This window comes from Lontra canadensis, unplaced genomic scaffold, assembly GCF_010015895.1.
Source record: "Lontra canadensis isolate GAN:19392208 unplaced genomic scaffold, GSC_riverotter_1.0 scaffold24, whole genome shotgun sequence".
Taxonomy (NCBI): domain Eukaryota; kingdom Metazoa; phylum Chordata; class Mammalia; order Carnivora; family Mustelidae; genus Lontra; species Lontra canadensis.
This window is the reverse complement of record NW_022631018.1, coordinates 13,976,089-13,999,323: the sequence shown is the minus strand read 5'-3', so window position 1 is coordinate 13,999,323 and position 23,235 is coordinate 13,976,089. Positions and strand designations below refer to the sequence as shown.

Sequence of the window (23,235 nt, the reverse complement as noted above, 5' to 3'; positions counted from 1 at the left end):
GATCCATGTGGCCTATATTGTCCAGGCCAGAGCAGGCTTTTCACCAAGAGTCTCAGGGAAGTATTCCAAGATAACGTGAGCAGATTCCTGTGGACCTCTTGAGGCCTACACTTGGCCACATTCTATTCGTCAAAGCAATTCACAAGGCCAGCCTAGGTAACAGGATGAAGAAATACAGTCCACCCCTTGACAGGAGAACAGCAGACTTACCCTGTGAAGAGAGGTGCCTACAGGAATGGGAAGAAGTACCGCAGCTAACTTTCAGATGATGCAACACAGCTAGGTGCAAATGTACTTTAGATATTATTTTGTATACTAGTTTCCAATGAACACTATAGCATAAATGTTTCACATGTTACTACAATTTCTTCCCGAACACTGTATATTCTACTTCCCATCTTCTCTTTCTGCACTCAGCTTTCTTTAGCATTTACAGTAGTGGGCATCTTAACAGAGGCAATGGAATGAAATGTTCAGTTAATTCCAAAGTCGGTTAAAGCAGAGAATCATTAAAAATGAAAATGATATGAATGAAATGTTATACTTTAACTTAAATAAATGAAGGTATATTCATGAGTCAACCTTTTAATATAGGATCACAGACTTTTCTTTGCAATAAGTCAACTTACTGGAGCATCTCCTCTCCTTTCTTGCATAACCTTATTCATAATGCATTATCTCTTAAGTTCCCACCTCTATTTCTTTAAAAGGGGAGAGGGCGCCTGGGTGGCTCAGCCGGTTAAGCATCTGCCTTCAGCTCAGGTCATGATCCCAGAGTCCTGCAATCAAGCCCCATATCAGGCTCCATGCTCAGTGGAGAGTCTGTTTCTCCCTCTCCTTCTGCTTCTCCCCAGACTCCTGCTCAGGCTTTTTTTTTTTTTTTCTCTTTCAAATAAGCAAATAAAATCTTCAAAAAAATAAAAGTAGAGGAGGGGGAATAATTAATGACACTGACAAAGCCATCAAAATTCTAGAATTTTTTTCACTTTTTCCAATCTCTTACTGTTACCTTGCTCATACCTAATTCATCAATTTCTTCAGGGACTTGCTTTATTAAAATTTTCCAAAGCAATCTGTACTGTCATTTGCTTTGGATCATTTTGTTCTCGGGGAAACAGTAATGCTCCTTTCCTTTTATACTCAATTTCATCAGCCCATAATATTTAATTCCACAACTACAATAATAACGCAATCTGGGATAAACAGATTTAGAAACACAGAGAGCTGACTTAGATTTGCATAATATATGGATAGATCTTAAAACATTGTTAGGTGGAAAACAGTATCAAATAAGAAACTGAGATCCATCATATAGTAACATTTACAAAAATTGTGAACACCTATACATAAATCACAAGCAACGAAAAAAAGCATTATTCATTTTACACAGACACAATACCCAAGGACAGTTATCAGACAATATGACATCATCAAGTATAATGACATCATGCTTGCTTAATAAACATTATGGGGATCTGCACATGGGGGAAGAGGGAAGGGGAAGAGGAGGGGAAGGGAATAAGGGCAGGAGATACAGGGAAAAACTAAAACATAATAAATAAAATAAGACTGGATTGATCATGTTTCAAGAAACAAGGAGGGTATTTAATTCACTTTTCTGAGAGGTACCTCCTTCTCCCAGAACAAGAACAGAAAAGATTTACACCCTCCTTCAACCCAGGAAAGTTTTCTTTGATTACCTAGCCACAATATCTGCATAAGCTCTCATTAGTTTTCTTTCCAAGAATGTGCTGTATAATGTACTTTTGCCCATTTGCAATTCAGAACTTCAAAATACAGCTACCAGTCAAAATATACAAATAACAGTCATGACAAGTGCTCTCCTTAATGCCCATAACCTGTTTCCCCCATCCCCCCACCTCCTCCTCTCTGATAACTATCAGTGTATTCTCTAGAGTTAAGAGTTTGTTTTTTGGTTTGTCTCTCTCTCTCTCTCTCTTTTCCTCTTTGCTCATCCGTTTTATTTACTAAATTCCACATATGAATGAAATCATATAATATTTGTCTTTCTCTGACTCATTTTGCTTAGCATTATACTCTCTAGTTCCAAAAATGTCATTGCAAATGGTAAGATTTCATTCTTTTCTATGGCTGGATAATATTCCATTACACACACACACACACACACACACACACACAGTGCAGCCACTGTGATGGAGTTTCCTCAAAAAGTTAAAAACAGAAATACCCTATGATCTAGTAATTGCACTTCTGGGTATTTACCCAAAACACACAAAAACACTAATTCAAAGGGATTAGCAAGTTTTTTCATCTTTCTGTGCCTTAGTACTTTCATCTAAGTAATGATGATAATAAGAACAATATAGTATATGTAATAGAATATTTAATTAATATGTAATTATGTCTATGTGTTACCATAATGTATTGTTTTCTATATTAACCACTATATAGTAATAAAATAATTATTATCGTAATATTTACTTCATAAGGTTTTTAGGATTAAATGAGTTTAACTACATAAAGAACTTACAGGTGCCTCTGGCCCGTAGCCAACACTAGGTTTACTTGTTGCTACTACAGCTATAATCACCACTGTTGCTGCGACTACTACTGTTCCTGTTACTACCACCACATTTCATCAACCCTAGCGCACTTTTTTTTTAGCATCTATGAAATCAGGATGAGTCTTACATCCTGTGGCATCTTAGAGCCAATGAATTACAGTAGTAATGTGATAACCTTGCTTATTTTGTGCAGATTGAGTCAATACGACTTCACAGACTAATCATTGTGTGTCCTAGCTAGTAGGGTTGTCAAGTATCCTAGCTCATTACTCAATTTAGGGGAAACAAAACAAAACAAAACAAAACCTGAATATAACACCTATATACAAAAGTGGATAACTTTAATTTTGAAAAGGTTTTAGTGCTACTAGCTGGTTTCATAGTGATATTTACACGAAATTTTAGTTTTGAAATTTTAAAAATGATTTGAACATCTTGATTGACATAGTCCTTTTTTTAATTGAGGTATATTTTTTATAATTGAATAGAACATTATATTCATTTCAGACATGGAACATAATGATTTGGTGTTTGTATATGTTGTGAAATAATCACCACAAAAGCCTACTTAACCTCCATCACTACACGTAGTTACACATTTTTTTCTTATGATAAGAACTTTTAGTGTTTATTCTCTTAGCAACTTTTAAGTGTATAATACAGTATTATTAATTGTAGTCACCATGCTGTACCTTACATTTCCATGGCTTGTTTTGTAAGTGTGAGTTTGTACCTTTTGAGTACCTTCATTCTTTGTTCGCACCCACCACTCCCACCTCTAGTAACGATCAAATTGGTCTCTGTACCTTTGAGTTGCGGGGGAGGGGTCCGTTGGTGGGGAGAGTGTTTCAGCTCCACATGTAAGTGAGATCATACAATATTTATCTTTCTGTGTCTGGCTCATTTCACTTAGGATCATGCCTTCAAGATTCACCCACGTTGTTGTAAATAGGCAGGATTTCCATGTTCTTTTTTTGTTTTTTTAGATTTATATATTTATTTTGAGAGAGAAAGATTTCCTGTTCTTTATGACTGAATAATATTCCATGGTGTGTATACAGAAGAGAGAGAGAAACATAGATTGTTTTCATGTCTTGGCTACTGTAAATAATGCTGCAGGGGACATGGGGGTGCAGATATCTTTTTGAGTTAATGTTTTTACTACCTTTGGGTATATTCCCAGAAGTGGAATTACTGGCTCATATGGTAGTTCTGTTTTTAGTCTTCTGAGGGTCCTCCATACTGTTTTCTATAGTGGCCTCACCAACTTACATTCCCACCAAGAGAGCACAAGATTCTCTTTTCTCCACATCCTCACCAACATTTGTTATCTCTTATGTTTTTTGATCATGGCCATTCTAGCAGGGGTGAGGTGATATTGTGCTCTTGATTTACATTTTCTTGATAATTAGTGATATCACAGACCTGTTGGTCATCTATATATATGTCTTCTTAGGAATAAATATATATTCAGAACCCTTGCCCATTTTTTAATCAGATTGTTTTCTCACTGTTGAATTATTCAAGTTCCTTGCATATTGTGGATATTAACCCTTTACCAGGTGTGTGACTTGGAACTACTTTCTCTCATTGTTTCTTTTGCCATGCAAAAGCGTTTTATAGTTCGATGTAGTCCCACTTGTTTATTTTTGCTCTTGTTGCCCTTGCTTTTGGTGTCAAATCCAAAAAAATTATTGCCAAAACTGATGTCAGGGAGCTTACTGCCTGTCTTCTTCTAGGAGTTATACAGTTTCAGATCTTATGTTCAAGTCTTTAATCTCCTTTTGAGTCGATTTTTGTGTATGGTGTGGGGTAGGGGACCAATTTCATTATTTTGCATGAGGTTATTCAGTTTTCCCATTTATTGAAGATTATCCTCCCCATTGTATATAATTAACTCCTTTGTCATAAATTAACTGACTGTATACACATGGGCTTCATTCTGAGCTCTGTTCTGTACAGTTATGTGTTTGTTGTTATGCCAATACTATACTGTTTTGCTTATAAAGCTTTGTAATACGGTTTGAAATCAGGTAGGATGATGCCGCTAGCTTTGTCCTTCTTAGATTGTTTTGGCTATCCTGGTTCTTTTGTGATTCCATATAAATTTTAGAATTCTTTGTTTCCATGAAAAATGCCATTGGCATTTTGATACAGAATGTCTTGAATCTATATATTGCTTTGGGTAGTGTGGACATTTTACCAATATCAATTCTTCAAATCCACCATTACATAATATCTTTCCATTTATTTGTCTCTTCTTCAGTTGCTTTCATGAATGTCTTAAGTTTTTAATATACAGGTCTTTCACCTTCTTGGTGACATTTATTCTGAGGTATTTTATTCTTTTTGATGCACAAGGTGAGGTTGCTTTTTTAGTTTCTCCTTCTGATAGTTTATTATTACTGCATAGAAGCACAACAGATTGTTGTATATTGATTTTGTATTCTGTAACTTTACTGAATTAATTTATTAGTTCTAACAGTTTTTTGGTAGAATAGGGTTTTTTTGGTTTTGTATATATAGACCATGTCATCTGCAAGCAGAGACAGTTTTACCTTATGTTCCAATTTGTATGTCTTTTATTTCTTCTTCTTGTCTAATTTCTCTGGGTGGGATTTCCAGTATTGTGTTGAACAAAAGTAATGAGAGTAGGCACCTTTGTCTTGTTCCTGATCTGAGAGGAAAAGCTTTCAGCTTTTCTCTATTGAGTATTGATATTAGCTACAGACTTGACATACTTAACCTTTACTATGTTCCCTCTATGCCCACTTTGTGGAGAGTTCTTATTATAAATGGATGTTGCATTTTGTCATATGCTTTTTCTGCATCTTCTGAAATGACCATTTGATTTTTATCCTTCATTTTGTTGATGTGATGTACCACACTGAGTGATTTGGAAATGTCGAGCCATCCTTGCATCCTTGGAATAAATCCTACTTGATTGTGGTGTTTTCTTCTTTTACAGTATTGTTGAATTCAGATTCCTAAGTTTTGTTGAGAATTTTTGCATCTACCTCCATGGAGGATCATGGCCTTTAATTTTATTTTCTTTGTGGCATCCTTGTCTGGTTTTAGTATCAGGCTAATGCTGGCATTATAAAATGAGTTTGGAAGTGCTCCCTTTTTTACTTTTTGGAAGAGTTTGAGGATTGGTATTAATTATTTTTTCAGTGTTTTGTATAATTCACCAGTGAAGCCATCTGGTCTTGCACTTCTGTTTGTTGGGAGGTTTTTGATTACAGATTCCATCTCCTTATTAGTATTCAGTCTGTTCAGATTTTCTATTTCTTCGGCAATTCAGTCTTGGTAGGTTATATGTTTCTTGATATTTATCCATTTCTTCTAGGTTGGCCAGTTTGTGGGCATTTACTTTTCTCTTATGATATTTCATTTTTCAGTGGTATCAGTTGTAACATCTATTTCTGATTTCATTTTTTTTTGTTCCTTTTTTTAATTGGGAGTCAGGCTAGGCTTATCAATTTTGTTTATCTTTTCAAAAACCAGCTCTTATTTCATTGATCTCTTCTGTTGTCCTTTTAGTCTCTATTTCATTTATTTCCTCTTGGATCTTTGTTATTTCCTTCCTTTTACTGAATTTAGGATTTATTTATTCCTCTAGTTTTTTGAGATGTAAAGTTAGGTTGTTTATTTGATTCTTTCTTGTTTCTTGATGTAGGCATTTCTCACTATAAGGTTCCTTCTTAAAACTGCTTTTGCTGCATCCCATATATCTGAGAATGTTGTATTTCTGTTTTTACTTGTCTCAAGGTATTTTTATTTCTTTTTTTATTTCTTCATTTCTTGTTCAGTAACATATTGTTTAATCTTCACCTATTTGTGAATTTTCCAGTTTTCCTCTTGTGATTGATTTCTAGTTTCACATCATTGTAGTTAGAAGAGATGCTTGATTTGATTTTAATTTTCAAGTATATTAAGACTTGTTTTATGGCCTAACATGTGATGTCTCCTTGAGAATGTACTGTGTGCACTTGAGGGAAATGGGTATTTTGTTGCTTTTGGATGGAAAGTTCTGGATATGTCTATTAGGTCAATCTCATCTACTCTGTTTCTTAAGATTAATGTTTCCTTATTGATTTTCTCTTTGGATGATGTATCCATTGATGAAAGCGGGGTACTAAGGTCTCCTACTATTATTGTATCACTATCTATTTTTCCCTTTAGCTCTGTTAATATTTGCTTTATATATTCAGGTCCTCCTTTGTTGGGTGCATAATATTATATCCTCATGTTGGATTGCCCCTTTGTCATTAGGTAATAACCTTATGTCTTTTATTACAGTGTTTGTTTTAAAGTCTATCTTGTTAGATGTAAGAGTAGCTACCCCAGCTTTCATCTGATTTCCATTTGCATGGGTTATCATTTTCCACCCCTTTACTTTCTGTCTCTGTGCATCCTTACATCTGACAAGTCTCTTGTAGGCAACACACAGATGGGTCTTGTTCTTTATCCATTCAGCCATCTTATGTCTTTTTACTAGAGAATTCAGTCTATAATTACTTAAAGTGATTACTGATAGATATGTACTTATTGTCAGTTTGTTGATGTTTTCAGTTATTTTTATTACTTTTTTTGTCTTTAAGTTTCATACTAGCTTTATAAGTGATTAATCTACATTTACAATATTAAATAATTCTTAATTTCACTATTTTTTCATCTTACCAATTGGATTTATACTTTCATATGTTTTCCTGTTACTAGTATTTCATTTCAACTTTAAAAGTCCCTTTAACATTCCTTATAAGGTTGGCTTAGTGATGATGAACTCCTTTAGCTTTTGCTTCTTTGGAAAACTGTTCTCTATCTTTCAATTCTGAAGGACAACTTTGCCAGGGATAGTATTCTTGGATGGCAGTTTTTTCTTTTAGTACTTTGAATACATTGTGCTGCTCTTCTATGGCAGCAATGTTTCTGCCAAAAAATCTGCTTATTGTCTTATGGGGGTTCCCTTGTACACAAATTGTTTTTTTCTTAGTGCTTTTAAGAGCTTCTTCTGTCTTTAACTTTTGATATTTTGATTATAAGGTGTCTTGATGTGGGTGTCTTTGGATTCATTATATTTAAAACTCTGGGCTTTCTGGATCTGGATGTCTGTTTCCTTCCCCAGATGAGGGAAGTGTTTGGTCATTCTTGGAATAAGTTTACTGCCCCTTTTTCTCTCTCTTTTCTTTCTGCAACCCCTATGATGCAAATATTGATCTGCTTGATGTTGTCCCATAAATCCCTTAAGCTCTTCACACTTTTGCATTCTTTTTTCCTTTTGCTATTCTTACTGGGTGAGTTCTACTGCCCTGTCTTCAAGTTCTCTATTATATTTTTCAGTTCAGTTATTGCATTTTTCAACTCTGTGACTGCCATTGGATACTTTCTTGTATTTTCTGTCTTTGTTGAAATTTCCACTTGGTTCATCCATTCTTCTCCTGAGCTTGGTGAGAATCATTATGACCATAATTTTAATCTCCTTATCAGGTAAATCATTTATCTCCATTTCATTAAGGTGTTTTATCTGAAGTTTTATCTTGTTCTTTCATTTAGAGCATATTCTTCTGCTTCTTTATTTTTTTCTTGGATCTCTGTGTTGGTTTCTATGTAGTAGACAAAACAATCATCTCTCCCAGTCTCATGTAGGAGATGAACCTTATCATCCAACGCGGCCCTCTCAAATCTTTGTGATTATCCAATCAGCCTACTTTATTCTTAGTGGCTCCCAGTATTTGATGGTGTGCCAAGACCTGTCAGCATCTCGAAGGGGAATATCTCAGTTAGCACCTAGATGCAGGCTGATTGGAAGCCAGACCCTGATGCAGCAGCTTTTAAAGTATACAAACACACCTCTTTCTGGGGAGACTGGGAGATGCACATTTTTGTCTGCTCCCTCAATGTTGAGCCCTGGATTAATAGCCAGGTAAGAGGTGCTCTTCGCTTACTACCATCCTGTTGAACCCATGAGCACCAGCCCTGCCATCCATCAGAGCCAGGCTATCAAGGAACATGTTCTTTGGGTGACAGACACAAAAGCTTGGGAGCCAAACACGTATATAATCTCCTTTCTCAGAGATACCAGTAATCTGAGACAAGGCAGAGGAAAAGCCCAATGATGGTATACTGCCTAGCCTCTCTGATCTCTACAGAGGATTGTAGTAAGCCCCTAAATGTGTGTGAAACTAGAAGCCTACCCCTTAGGCCACAGCCATAAAAATAAGCTAATAGACCTCTTGCACAGAAAGACTTGGGGTGCGTTTCAGTCTACTATTACTGCACTGCACCCTGTGGGGGGTGGGTAATCAGTTAAGAACTGTTTCTCTTTTGTAACAGTTCTGTGGTTCCAATCATAAGCCCCTCTGGTCCCCAATGCCAGGAAATCCAGGTGTGTCTCCTGGGCAGCAGCCACAAAAATTAGGGCACCAGGTGTGTGCACAAGCTGCTTTTAGAGAAATAACAGTGACCCAGAAAAAAGCAGAGGAAGACTGCAAAAATACTCTTCCCCTCTGAGGTCTCTGGAGAGAATTAGAGTTGGCTCTTAGATATTGCTTTAATTAGAAGCCTGCCCCTCAGGCCACATCTATGAAACTAAGCTACTAGGTGTCTTTCACAGAAAGACTGGGTATTTGAGTCTGTTGCCTCTGCTGTGCCTTGGGGTTATAGTCAGCTAAGACTTCCTCCTATGTCCATTACATCCACTATCAGACTCACAAGCACAAGCCCCACTGGCCACCAGAGCCAGGCGATCTCGAGATTCCTCTGCAAAGAAATCCTTTGCAGCCACAAAGATCAGGGCGCTAGACCGGTGTAGAAGCTCCTTTCTGGGAGATGCAAGAGGCCAGAGTGAGGTAGAGGGAGAGAACAAATATGGCACCACTTACCTCCCCCTTCGGAGCATTTTAGTAGGTTCCTCCCTAGATGTGTTTAATTCAATGCCTGATAAGCGTATAAGCCTCTCTCCCCGAAAGCCTGGCCACTTCTCAGTCAGGGGCTTTGTATTGGGCCCTAGGATGGATAAGTCCGCCGAGGAGAGCCTTCTAAGAACTGTTTCTCAGCCTGGCCACTTCTCAGTCAGGGGTTTTGTATTCGGCCCTAGGATGGATAAGTCCACCGAGGAGAGCCTTCTAAGAACTGTTTCTCAGTTCGAAATAGCCTTCTGGGTCTTGTGGAGGCAAGTCCCATTGGCTTTCAAAGCTAGATGTTTGGGGAGCTTGTCTCTCAGATAAGGTCTTAAAAGGTGCCATGCCACATGGGTTCAATCCTTCACTCCTCACGGCGGGGAGACCTCAGGAATTTGAGTTACCTCCCAACTGTGGGTTACCATGCTGGGGTTGGAGTCGGTGGTGAGGCTATGTCTTAGCCTCTCCTACCTATTTCTACATGGTTGTTTTTGTTTTGTTTTGTTTCATTTCGTTTCTTTTTTCTCACTCCCCTAATGTGTAGGCATTGCTCAGCTGGTTTGGGGGTTTCTTTTGGAGAACATCGTTCTACATGTAGCTGTCAATTTGGTGTGTCCGTGGGAGGAGGTGATTTCAGGATCCTCCGACATCACCATCTTGAATCAGAACGCTGCCTATTCCTTTTCTTAATGGTGACTTTTAATAAGTAGAATTTTTTAATTTTGATAAAGATTTTTTGTTTATGGCTATTGCTTTTTGTGTCAAAAGATATCTTTTCCTGTCCCTAAGTCACGAAAATGTTCTTCCGTGATGTCATCTCAAAGTTGGAGGTTTTAGTATTTATGCCAATAATTGGTATAGTCAGACCTTAATTCTTGCCCAACTAATGTGTGTGTTATTTTTTTATTATTCTCTTCTTTTTAATGAGGTTAAACAATTTTCCACGTGTTTATTGGCTACGTGGATTCCCACTTCTGTGCAACTCAAGTTTTGTCACTTTTTTTATAGGGTTGTGTGCCTTTTCTTAACTGAATTTTTTGGCATCTCATAGACTACCTTTTTGTTTTATTTTTGTATAATTGGCATAAAATAAATTGCATATAATACACCCATGAAATTACAACCACAATCAAGATAATGTCCATGTCCACCCCTCAAAGTTTCTTCATGCTCCTTTGTCAACCATCCCTCCTTCAATTCCCCATTACTAGGCAACCACTAATCTGCTTCCTATCACTATACATTAGTTTGTTTTTCTAGAATTTTATACAAATGGAAACATACAGTATGCACTCTGTTCTATCTGTCTTCTTTCACTCAGCATAATCATTTAGAATTATTTCCTTTTGATGAATGAATTCCTGTATCACTATGAAATGACCCCTTTTCCTCTAGTGATAATTTTTTGCCCTAAAATCTACTTTGTGTGATATTTATAGAACCACCTCAACCTTCTTTAGAATAATGTTAGCACAATGTATCTTCTTTTCTTTTAATATTTAATATTCTTTTAATATCAACCATCTGTGTCTTTAAGGTTTTTTTAAATTAGATTTTATTCATTCAATCTGAACATTTTTACCTTCTCATTGGGTGCATTCATGTAATTTTTTTTTTATATGGCTGAGTTTAAGTCTACCATTTGACCATTTGTTTTCTATTTGTCCCTTCTGGTTTAAAAAAAAATTGTTTTAACTACCCACATGAGGATCGATCTCAGCACCCTGAGATCATAACGTGAGCTGAAACTGAGAGTCAGATGCTCAACTGACTGTGCCACCCCGCGACCCATTTGTGAAAGTATTCATAAGAATTCCCTGATGTCGAATAAGAATACATCCTGATCTTTAGATGACCTGTGTTCACCACAGTCAGGGGCACATCTGGGGACACTACTTCCTTGAACTTCTTTAAATCCCCTGAGTCTTCCAGGCAAACAATTATGGGATATAATGCCATACAAGAACCTACTCATGGCCACCAATTGTTAGAACAAACACTTCTTGCTTTTTCTGATCACCTAGTTACTGACGTCACTGAAGGGTTAAGGAGGGCAGAGATTTAATCCTGATTTACTCTTAACCCTGAGAATATAGTCTTCTGATAACTCAGGTTAATGTAGGGAGGATATCCAATGTGATTCTCTATCTTGAATTACACCTCTCCTGACTAGATTGACAGATACCTTTAGGCTGAAAGAAGACTCTGGGCTCTGGTGCTCTGCTTTATTCTCAAGGTTCCTAATTTCCCTGTCTTCGGGTTAATAGTTCCCACTCTCTTGTTAGTTGTTTGGTGCTTTCAAGGTGACTCTTAAAAGGCTGCGGTTTGTAGGTTTTGTGATATGTTTATTTTGTTTTGGTTTTATTTTATTTATATTCATTTGATGAACATATAGTGTATTATTAGTTTCAGAGGCAGAGTTCAGTGATTCATCTGTTGTATTTAACACTCAGTGCTCATATGTTTGATTTTAAGAGCAAAAGTTTGTCCACAGAACCTACCTGCTGCTCCTAGAAATGAAAGTCTCCAAATCATTTCTTAACTATTTATGATGAAATAATTATGAAACAGATGATTACATCCACAAAATATATTTTTTAAATAGTTCCTCTGGGTAAATATTTTCAGTGATTATAATCCAAAATAATACACATACATGTTGGTTGAGTTACAGACCCAAGTTTGAGCACCACTTAAGTGACAATTGATAAGCAAAACTTAGAGAATATGCTTACATTTCACAAAAGAAAAATTTAAAAATCTTCAAGCCTAATTACATGCAGGAACACCTTTATAAAGTTATTTTAATGATTACATATGAAGAAAAAGTATGGTGTACAATAGAACACAAGTGGAAACTTGACAATTAGCTCCTTTCCTTGAACATGAACTAGATTTACTTTTGATGTAATAACCTCCACAGCCTTCAAATTTTTATCATGAAAGATTGTATATTTTGTGTCATACCATTTAGCATCGAACATATGAATAAATAAACCTTGTCTCAGAAGTAAGATTTTTTGCAAAGGTTGGTTTAGAGGTACAAGGTCTCTTCTAATCACACCAGATTAGCCAGAACCAAATTATCTCTCTGAAGATAACCATATCTATCTATCTATCACCTATCTCTCTATCTACTAACAAAGAACTACCACCAAAAAGATAATTTAGGGGTTATAAGGACTATAGTTACCATGCTTTAAGAATGTAACTACAGTTAGCATGCTTTATAAGAGGCTTATAATTTTTTGCCCCTAATATCACACATATTCTGTAAATGGCTTTACCCTGAAAAGATAGAAACCTTCTGGGATGCTGAAACTTGAGATAAAACATGCCCTAGATGGAAGAAAATCACAAGGAACACATACAAAAAGGCAAATGAGTTTTTTTTTAATTATTCAAAAATAAGAGAAGAAGGTTCAGGCAAATAATTCCTCATAGTCTCAAAAATTACTGACAACATTATATCTTTAATTATTTAAAAACCTCAAAGAAAAAATGAAAAGGTCCAGAGACAATGGGATCAGGAAATGGGAGTGCGCTGGCTACACAGCAGGACATAAATGAAAATAGAAATATTGCAATGACAGAAGTAAGTGAAGAGGGAAAGAGAAGCAATGTAAATAAAAGGGCTTCCTAAGATACAATTAGAAGAGAAAATAAGAAAAATGTAACAAATGAAATCTAATATGTCCATAATTGGAGTTTCTGAGATAGAAAAGAAAAGAAGTTGAAAAAAGTGCTAAATACATTCTTTTTCTTACCTAAAGAAAGGTTTAAGTCTGTCCTGAAAGTATTCATTGTCACCATTCCCAGTTTCCATGTTTTACACAAATGCTCATTTTCTTTTCCAGACAGTCACATTTTTTCAGAATGTAAATTATGAGGCTGTAGATGACTACTTCAAGTTGCAGTAAGTATGACTTTTAAAAGAACCTGTTCAATGCGAAATGTGCTATTGAGATGATTGATTTGTAGGTATTCTTTTACTTTCATGGCCTCATGACATTTTAAATATCTAGATTTCAGATTTCTTTTAAGTGTTTGGTTAGATGTGAAATTATTATTCTGTATAAAAATGTAAAATGCTCCTTGTAATTACATGAAACGTATCTGGAGGTTTCCATTTGTCCAACTGAAGATGCAGAAAATGGGCTATTTCTTTTTTTATTTAAAAATCAATTAATTAACATATAGTGTATTAATTTCAGAGGTAGAGTTTAGTGATTCATCAGTTGCTTATGATATCCAGTGGGCCCAATCCATCAAGTGAAAAATGGGCTATTTCTTAATTCATTAATTTTCAAGCATGTGCTCATTCGTTCCCATCCCAAAGTCTTTGCATACTATCCTTGGGCAGACTAGAACTCTAATATAAGTAGGTATTTAACTATGAGTAGAATCAGAGAAAACATCATCTTTGACTCTTGGAATAGGTAGCATATGAGCACGTCATTTCTGGAGGAAACAACTGACCTGGAATTGTGTCTTGAGGCATTTCTATGGCCATCATTATGTCCTGACTCGATAGATTTCTGGAAAAATAACACTGTTTTGCTAGGAAAAAGTCCATTTTTCCTTAGTCTGCTGCTCCCCCAAGTGAGCTTGAGCTCTATGCCAAGCACTTTGTAGGTGCTCAAAACACATGGTGAACAAGTAAGAAGAAATCCTGTCATCATGGGCCATATCTCTAGTGAGAGAAGACAAAGAACAAGTAACCAAATAAATGAACAAGGTAATTCCAAGTAGTTATATGTGCAGTTAAGAAAATAAAACAGGAGGGCACCTGAACAGCTCCGTCAGTTGAGTGTCCAACTCTTGATCTCAGCTCAGGTCATGATCTCAGGGTCACGGCATCGAGCCCCATGTCAGACTACACACTCAGCAGGGAGTCTGCTTGGGATTCTCTCCCTCTCCCTCTGCCACTCCCCCAACTCTCTTTCTCTCTTTAAAATAAATAAATCGATCTTTAAAAAAAGAAAGAAAATACAACAGAATAAAGTGGTAGAGTCACTCTCTGGTCAGGAAGGGGAAGAGAGGAAAGGCTGCTCTACAGACTGTAGCCAAGGGAGGCTCAATTCATCCCCAGCCCCTCACCAACACTTTTCTCTCGATGCTTCTAATGTTATGGGTTCCTTGGGGTATTTTTGGTTTTGTGGATATTTACTCAGAATTCTGTTGCTGTTGAATACACATCAGATTGTCCAAAATACTTCAGGTCAGTCCAAGACTTGACAAAAAATACAAAAAGCTTTGAAGTCAGCTGTGATGGGGAAAAAAAAACCTTCCTATAAGAAAACTTGTGTAGAAAATTGTAGATGCAATATTTACTATAGTGTCCTTCATAGACCTAGACTATGTTCCTGTATTTATCAAATCAAAGTTTCCAACACACTGGAAAACAAACCACAATTGGCATAATTATAAGATGCTTCCTGATTTCAAGGTTGTTAAATGAGAAAAAATATGTATCTTAGAATTGATGAAATATGATACAGTGATTTAAAAATATAAAATGTGCTATTTGTATCCTCATTTATTATACTTTATACCTAATATATGACAGATAAATAAATATTAAAATGTGATGAATGTTGGAAGAAAAAGAACATTTGTTTGTGGTTTGTTTTTCCCCAGTTTTTTTCAAAAAGTAAAAACCTTAGCAGTTTTACTGATACTCCAATCTCAGCTCAGGAGTACTGATACTCTTGATCTCAGCTCAGGTCATGATGTCAGGGTCATGAGATCAGGTCCCATGTCTGGCTCCACACTCAGCAGGAAGCCTCCATAAAACTTTCACAACTTCTTCAGCGATTTCAACCTCTCCCATTTTGTCCGGGCACAAAACAATTCTTAGGCACTTCAGAACTTAGAGATTCGACCTTGCTTTTGCTTCCACTCAGATCATAATAAACAGCATAATGTGGCTCAGAAAACTAATCTCATAACTTATTCTTTATGGTTCCAAAAGGGTCATGGATAGGAGGAAAAGATCCACAGAGGCTAGAGAAAGAACAAATAATGCAGCTGTGCCCTTCTGAGGTCATCGGAAAGCTGGACCAGATGTCAGTCGCACAGCCTCCTCCTCCACGGAGGGTGTTAATGAAACGGGGCAGAGGCGGGGGGTGGAAATGTTGATGGACGCTCATCTCTGTTTCCCATTGGGCCGACCCTACCCTAGCCCGCCGGGCAGTAAGAGTGACTTCAGGGAGTGACCACAGTGCCTTAGCAGAAGTGGAGAATAGTCACCCCCACGGCCCCCTCCCAGACTTCTAGAATTCCTCCTGGGCGCCAGTCATCCAGTGTCCATGGGACGGTCCATGGGCTCCACGGGAAGGCAGGCATGGTGCCTGCCTCCCTTGGGATTCTCTAAGCACCTGCACGTGCCATTTCTCCTAGAGACGAGAACACGGGCCTTCGGCTTGTGCAGTTTCGGCCTAGTGAGTATGCAAGAGCGTGTCCAACCGCCCAAAAGGTAAGTGACAGAAGTGGATCAACACCATTACCTCAATAAAGCCGCAGGTGGTGGGCGAGAAAACCCCCACCAGCCCGCCATACAGGAGCCCCCCCACCCCCCCAGGGAAGTGTGTGTCTATGTCTCGGGGGGGGGGGGCATTATTTCACTTTGGAGACAGACCACACAGTTCTGTCTTCCAAGGGCTTACCAGTGAAAGTGAGGTGTAGAAACTCATGCAAAAGCAGAAAATGATTAGTTTCAGGAGATACAACTGTATAAAGGAAAACTGAAATGAATGGGAACTCAAGTGGGATATGGTTTGTCAGAGAAGATGGCTTTTTAAAACTTTTTAAAAAGGTTTTAAAGCTAAAATTTATTGTGTGCCTACTGTGTGTCTTTGCTTCAGCCTCTTTGTAGGTAATGGGAGTTACAAGGATGAAAAGACGGGCTCTTCCTTAGGGGCAAACCGAAGCTAGTCTAAGGGTGTATGACACACAGTTATGAGAGAGCACAGAGAGCGCAGAAGAGTGGGCAAACCGGGGAGGGGCAGGGTGAGGCGTCAATTGTTGGAGAGTAAGTGGAAGGTGAGCAGGCTGATACCAAGGGCATTCCAGGAAGACACGTTTACAAAAGCAGAGCCCCATGAAACAGCCAGTCCCCAGAAAGCCTTAGTGATTCCTTCCAGCAGGAATTTTCCCAGGGAGCGATGACACCACCCCAACACATTATCAACTGGCATTTCTGTGTCGAGGACCAATCCTAGACGTGGTTGCTGGGTTTTGTCAGCTGGGCCCCAGAAGAGAAGGGATCAAGTGGTGGTGGGTCTTGACGGAAAGATTTGAGGACCTCAGTCAACCAAGGGTGTCACATGACTAGATTAGTGAAGACAAAGGGCAGGCCCATGCTTCGGAACACTTTGAAGGGAAAACCAAAGATCTGGTCATGAAGGGACACCAAGGACTGTGGGTAGAGTTGCTGACAGAACAAATCAGATCCTGTGTCTTAGATCGAGTGCCTTTCCAGTGAAGGCTGAGAGGTCTGGGTTTAGCAGGTTTAACTCTTTAAATCCATCAAGCTTGTCTGGACAGGGTTCTCTATCCCCACCCTCCTGATCCCCACATCCTTCTTCAGGGTTAGGGAGTATTAGAGGTTCTTTCAGATTCACTTTGTGGAGAAATGCAACCTACAGCACATGTTTGAGACTGAAAGCAAGTGTCTAGATCCCACTTAGCAAGCCTGGGGGGTGTCTAGCCCTGCGGTGGGTAATCGTCCCGGAGCCAGATGGGAATAGAAATAAGCATCCTAGTCAGGGAGGGGCCCGGTCTCTGGTCGGAAAGAAGTCAGTGAAGAGCCAGATGATCGCGCATGAGTCAGGGACAGGCTGGAAGAACAGAGTTGATGATCCCGGTTACAGCCGAGCTGGCGAAAGAGGAGATGCGGTTAGTTCCTGAAATACCGATGTGGAAAAGCAGAGAACTAACCTCCCAGCCTTGTGAGCAACAGAGCAACACGAAGCAAAGGCAGGAAAAATGTGATCAAAACGAAAGAGTAAAACAGCACCAAAGAGTGTAACAAAACCCTACTTTGGAAAGGTGATTATTTCAAATCTAAAGTGTAATCACTTTTCGCTGTAGGGACATTTTCGCTCATGCGAATTGTAACCACACGTCTCACCACTTAAATTCCTCCATTTTAGGTGTTCCAAATAGCTGTTGGCTGTGATTCCAGTAAATACATTGTTGTTAAAGGGCAAGTATATTTGCATTTGACCTGTCTTACTCTTTGCCTTTTCAAACAAATGGTGAACTGCACGGCGATTGCCGGTGGCACCATCAGCCTGATGACTGGCTTGTTCACGATGAAACCCGAAAACTGAGCTGACTTGGGCTTCCAGAAACTGAACTGACAGTTTGTCCAAACCCGATTTGTTTGAACTTTGGGCCAAGTCAAACCTTCCATCTGAATCATACCAACGGGGAAAAAGGATTAACCTCTTTCCCTGTGGCCAGCGTTTTTCTCCACCTTCCCTTTCAACCATCCTGTTTCCATCCATCACCATTGCCTCTCTCGCTCTCCAGGCTAGCCCTCATTCCCCGAGAAACGAGAGGCAGAAACACTTATGTCTCCTTTGCCTCCTCCTCAAACCAGTTACAATGTCATTTCTGCCACAGAATTGCTTACATCCACATCAGAAAAACCTGCACCATTACCCGTGGGAAGTTTTTTTAGAGCAAACGTCACAGAAGCTCCAGGGTTTCTTCCAGAGAAGCCCGAGGTGTGACTTGTCTTGCTTTTACCGGGGTTCACGATGAAGCACACTGATTTCTGTCATCCACTGGCCACCGCGGGCTCGCTCCTCTATGGGGGACAATCGAGGTCCGTGTGCACAATCCGTTCAGTGGAGATGAAATGGGTCCTTAAGACCGCGACGTACCTAATAGACTCCTCTCCCGTGGTCAGGAGTGGTGGTGAGCGGGGAGTGGAGACTCTTCTCCGAATCGATTTATGGAATGACTTGCTCTCATCCGAAACAAATATCTACTCACCCGCTATCCTAATAATCTTTTGAGTACGCAGTTGGAACCATCAGTTGCTAGACTGACAATCAAGTTTTCCCATTTCAGTCAGCAAGGGAGGTGCATTTCCCACAACTCCTTTTCCAGGACGCACAAAGGCTAACTGATCTATGCAGCACATGGCGTCCTGCTTCTGGAATGGTCTGTGGACCAGCACTGGCATCGCTGGGAGTTTCTTGGAAATTCAGGTTCTTGGGCCTTGTCCCATACCCACTGAGCGAGAATGGCTATTTTAACTAAATATCCCGGAGATGAGCAAGGGCATTAAAATTTGAGAATAACTGCTCTATGCAACATTACCAGAATCAGTTCCCAGGACCACCACGTGCGGTACCACGATCTCAGTCTATTTCTGGGCGGGTCTAGATGGCAATCGTCAAAGGCGGGCTGTTCATCAGCCCCACCCGGAGAACATGTTTGACAAACACAGATTTCAGAACCTTACTCCAGGCTTCTTAATCGATGACCCACTGTTCTGGAACCCTAAAAATGGCCCTAAGTTGAATTCAAGTTGGGGTGGGCCTGAGGTTTTCACAGTCATGAAAGGAGGCCTATGGAGTCCAAGGTTCCTGTGACAGGAGAGATATTCACCTTGGAGGACATCTCATGGGGTCTATATTGAGCTTCAGGGTAGGAAATGGTGTAGGCTTCCAATATCTATCTAAACATGGTGGTGACCAAGGTTCCTTCTGAGTTACAGTGGAAGCAGCCAGCAAAAATGGTCAAATAAATAATTTACTGAAGACATCATTTTCTAGACCATGATAGCCTATGTTTGCCTGACCACTAACCAGAAATTAGGTGCATCCTTAAAGTAGCTCCTTACCTGCACAACTGCGTCCCCAGCAGCAATTAGAAATTGGTGGGGGTTTTTAATTATGGGGAATAAAAATAGCCCGAAGAAATTTATCTTCATTTTGATGGATTTTCACTGAATTTTTCACATGTATCAAATACAAATAAATCAGTATGTTTCAAATTCCGGTGGCCTCAGAAATACTGATTTTTTAAAAATATAAATGCTAGGGCCATTGTGCACCTGGGTGGCTCAGTTGGTTAAGGTTCTGACTCTCGATTTTGGCTCAGGTCATGATCTCAGGGTGGTAAGATCAAGCCCTGCATGGGGCTCTCTTCTGGGCATGGAGCCTGCTTGAGATTCTGTCTCTCCCTCTCCCTCTGCTCCTCTCCCTCCTCCCTGTGCATGCACTCTCTCTCTCTCTCTAAAATAAATAAATAAAACCTTTAAAAAAAAAGAAAGAAAGAAAGAAAGAAAAGAAATGCTAAGGCCACACATTAACCCCGGGATTCTAGTTCAGTAAGTGATGATTCTGTGATACTCTCAAGTTTGAGAATCATGGAGTTAAATGATTATATGTTTATGCAAGTGTATAAGGAATGATATTACAACTTTATCATGTTTTGTTTTTTGTAGGTTTAATAAAAAAGACTGTCTTCAGCATGATTTCTTTTACATTATTGAAAAGTAAGAAATATTTTTAAATAAGCACTGTTCTACATTATTAGTACAAATAATTTAGAATCAGTATTTATTCCTATTAACATCAATCTTTTCTAATATATATGTTCATTGCTACAAATTTACCTCTAGGCACTGCTTTTGCTGCATCTCACAAATTTTGATAAGTTGTGTTTTCATTTCCATTTAGTTCAAAATCTTTTTGAATTTCTCTTAAGATCTCTTCTTCAATACATGTATTATTTAGAAGTGTGTATTTAACCCCCACACAACTGGAGAGTATTTTGTAATCAATTTTTGTGATACCTCCTTACTGAACAAAGTAATGCTTTTAATTTATAAGTTTTAAAAGAGGAAAGAAAAATAAGTAATGAAAAATGTCTTTCCTACAGGTCGTATCTGAGGAATCAGCCATCTAAAAACTTGGTAAGAAAAGCATAATTTTATCCATCAGCCAAATATAGAAAATAACTAAAGCATTTTTCCTTTTCTAGAGAGTAAAATATAATTGGAAAAAATATGGCTGCCCACTGAGACTTGATTTCGGAGAAATGTTTCACCCTTTGATTGAATTGTAAGTATATCCTCACTAAAATTTTTAACTTACTTTGTAAGTTTCAAGATGAAAGTATGAAAACAATGCTAATTAATCGTGCACTTAATAACAAATACTTTTGAGCACTTGATATATGCATCTCTAAGTTTTCCGTACTAGTTATACAAAGTTGGACTACCATGGTGCCTGCATGTGGAGGGAGGTTATCATTTCACTGCTGAGACAAGGCCGGTAGGACAGCTGAGGCTCTTCTCAGTGATGCAGGTGGTCTCTTGTCCGTTGCTTTATTCTCTCTAATCTCTCCCCAAGCTCCTACCAGCACCTCTGCCTGTTTGACAGGAACTACCTTCCCCAGGTGACGTATGACTTTTCTTTCCATGGACCAACAATAACTTAAAGCTTGCAAGGAACGAAACTACATGACTAATAGGGATGGTACAATGGGGAGATTTCAAAAATGTTATCTGTAACTTAATTCTTATAAATAATATTTTGTAATAATAGGATAAAATGCTCTGAGGAAGACTTTTCCAAATAATTTTCTATTATTTTGTCTTCATCTTTAATTTTATTCTTGATTTATGATTACAAAAGTTACACTGTTTGTTACTAAATTTAAAATACAGAAGAATAGGAGACAAATGACCCATTTTCTAAATTTGTTTGCTATTATAAACAAAATGGTGGTGGGTATTCCCTTCTGTACACGTTTGGACACACTCCAGATATGCCATTAGGAAAAATTACTGGAAGCAAAATTTCTATGTAAAAAACATCAAAACTTTGGTCAAGGCTTCCAGCTTTTGGGGCTTTCTAAGGCTAGAAACAACTTCTGAGATCTCTCAAAGTGGGTAGGGGTGACGTAAGGATTCAGGTGTTCCATTTTTTTTTTTTTAACATCTTAATTTAATTTTATTTTTTTCAGTGTTCCAAGACAGGTGCTTCAATTTAGTTTTGCTATGGGGGCTTTCCCTGTTGGGACCCAGAAGGTCTTTACCGTCACATCCTGCCTGCCATTCCTCACCCATGCCACTTTGAGGATTCTGTGCTGTGCCCTCGACATCACTGTCCTACAGGCCCTCTGTCCTAGGTCCTCTGGGCTGTCAGTCTGGTCAGGCTGATCAGCTGTCTTCTGCAGTTCTGATCCTCTTCTAGACATCCAGTGGTGCCACTACTTTTCCTGGTAACCCTAGACACTCCTTCCTCCACTGAGGCCTCATTTTTTTCCCTTTGTTTTGTTTTAAGTATTTATTTTAATTCCAGTGAGCTGACACACAGCGTTAAATTAGTTTCAGGTGTATAATATAGTAATTCAGTAGTTCCATACTTCAGCCTGTGCTCATCACAACAGGCGCACTCCTTAATCCCCCATCACCTCTTTCCCCCATCACCCCACCCACCCCTTCTGATAACCATCAGATGGTACTCTATATTTAAGAGAGTGTTTCTGGATTTGTCTCTCTCTCCATTTTTTTCCCCTTTGCTCTTTTGTTTTGTTTCTTAAATTCCACATGTGAGTGAAATCATATGGCATTTGTCTCTCTCAGACTGATTTATTTCACTTAACATTATACTCTCTAGCTCCGTCCCTGTCATTACAAATAACAAGATTTCATTCTTTTTTACAGTTGAATAAAAATGTTCTAGTATACAAATATAATGGAATATTACACACACACACACACACACACACCCCCCACATCTTTATCCATTCATAAATCAATGAATACTTGGGTGGGCTCCATATCTTGGCTGTTATAAATAACGCCACTATGAACATCGGGGTGCATGTATCCCTTTGAATTAGTGTTCTTGTATTCTTTGGGTAAATGCCCAGTAGTGAAATTGTGGGATCGTAAGCTACTTCTATTTTTAACTTTTTAGGAAACCCCATATTTTTTTCCACAGTGGCTGCTCCAGTTTTCATTCCCACCAACAGTGCGTAAGGATTCCTTTTTCTCCACATCCTCACCAACACCTGTTATTTCTTATGTTGTTGACTTCAGTCATTCTGACAGGTGTGAGGTGGTCTCTCATTGTAGTTTTGATTTGCGTTTCCCTGATGATGAGTGATGTTGAGCATCTTTTCATGTGTCTGTTGGCCATCTGGATGTCTTCTTTAGAAAAATGTCTATTCATGTCTACTGCCCATTTCCTAACTGGATTATTGGTTTGGGGGGTGTTGAGTTTTATAAGTTCTTTATGTCTTGGATACTAACCCTTTATCAGATACGTCATTTGCAAATATCTTCTCCCATTCCACAGGTTGCATTTTAGCCTTGTTCATTGTTTCTTTCACTGTGTAGAAGCATTTTATTTTGACAGTGTCCCAGTAGTTTATTTTTGCTTTTGTTTCCCTTGCTTCAGGAGACATATCTAGAAAAAATTTGGTACAGCCTGTGGCAGAGACATTACTGTCTGTGCTCTCTTCTAGGATTTTATGGTTTTCATGCCTCACAGTTGGGTCTTTCATCCATTTTGAGTTTATTTTGTGTCTGGTGGAAGAACGTGGTTCAGTTTCATTCTTTTGCATGTTGTGCGAGATTGTCCTTTTCCCATCCATTCTGATGCCCTGTGTCAGTATTTAGTCCATTTACATTCAAAGCAATTATTGGTGGATATGTATTTATTGCCATTTTGTTACTTGTGTGGTTCTTTCTGAAGATTTTTCTCTGGTCTTGTCTTTCTCTCTTGCATGTTTCATTGATTTTCCTTAGT

At 38.5% G+C, this 23,235-nt stretch overlaps 1 protein-coding gene across 2 annotated transcripts in view; it reads left to right on the top strand.

Moving 5' to 3' along the window:
• Positions 1-23,235, top strand: part of CATSPERE (catsper channel auxiliary subunit epsilon) — a 145,238-nt gene that overhangs the window by 98,945 nt on the left and 23,058 nt on the right. For both annotated transcript variants that reach the window (XM_032862885.1, XM_032862886.1), the window contains exons 12-17: positions 13,306-13,364; positions 15,851-15,926; positions 17,605-17,657; positions 19,917-19,967; positions 20,354-20,387; positions 20,456-20,535. In XM_032862885.1, the coding sequence (XP_032718776.1) occupies positions 13,306-13,364; positions 15,851-15,926; positions 17,605-17,657; positions 19,917-19,967; positions 20,354-20,387; positions 20,456-20,535 (353 nt within the window). The remainder of the gene's footprint in view (positions 1-13,305; positions 13,365-15,850; positions 15,927-17,604; positions 17,658-19,916; positions 19,968-20,353; positions 20,388-20,455; positions 20,536-23,235) is intronic.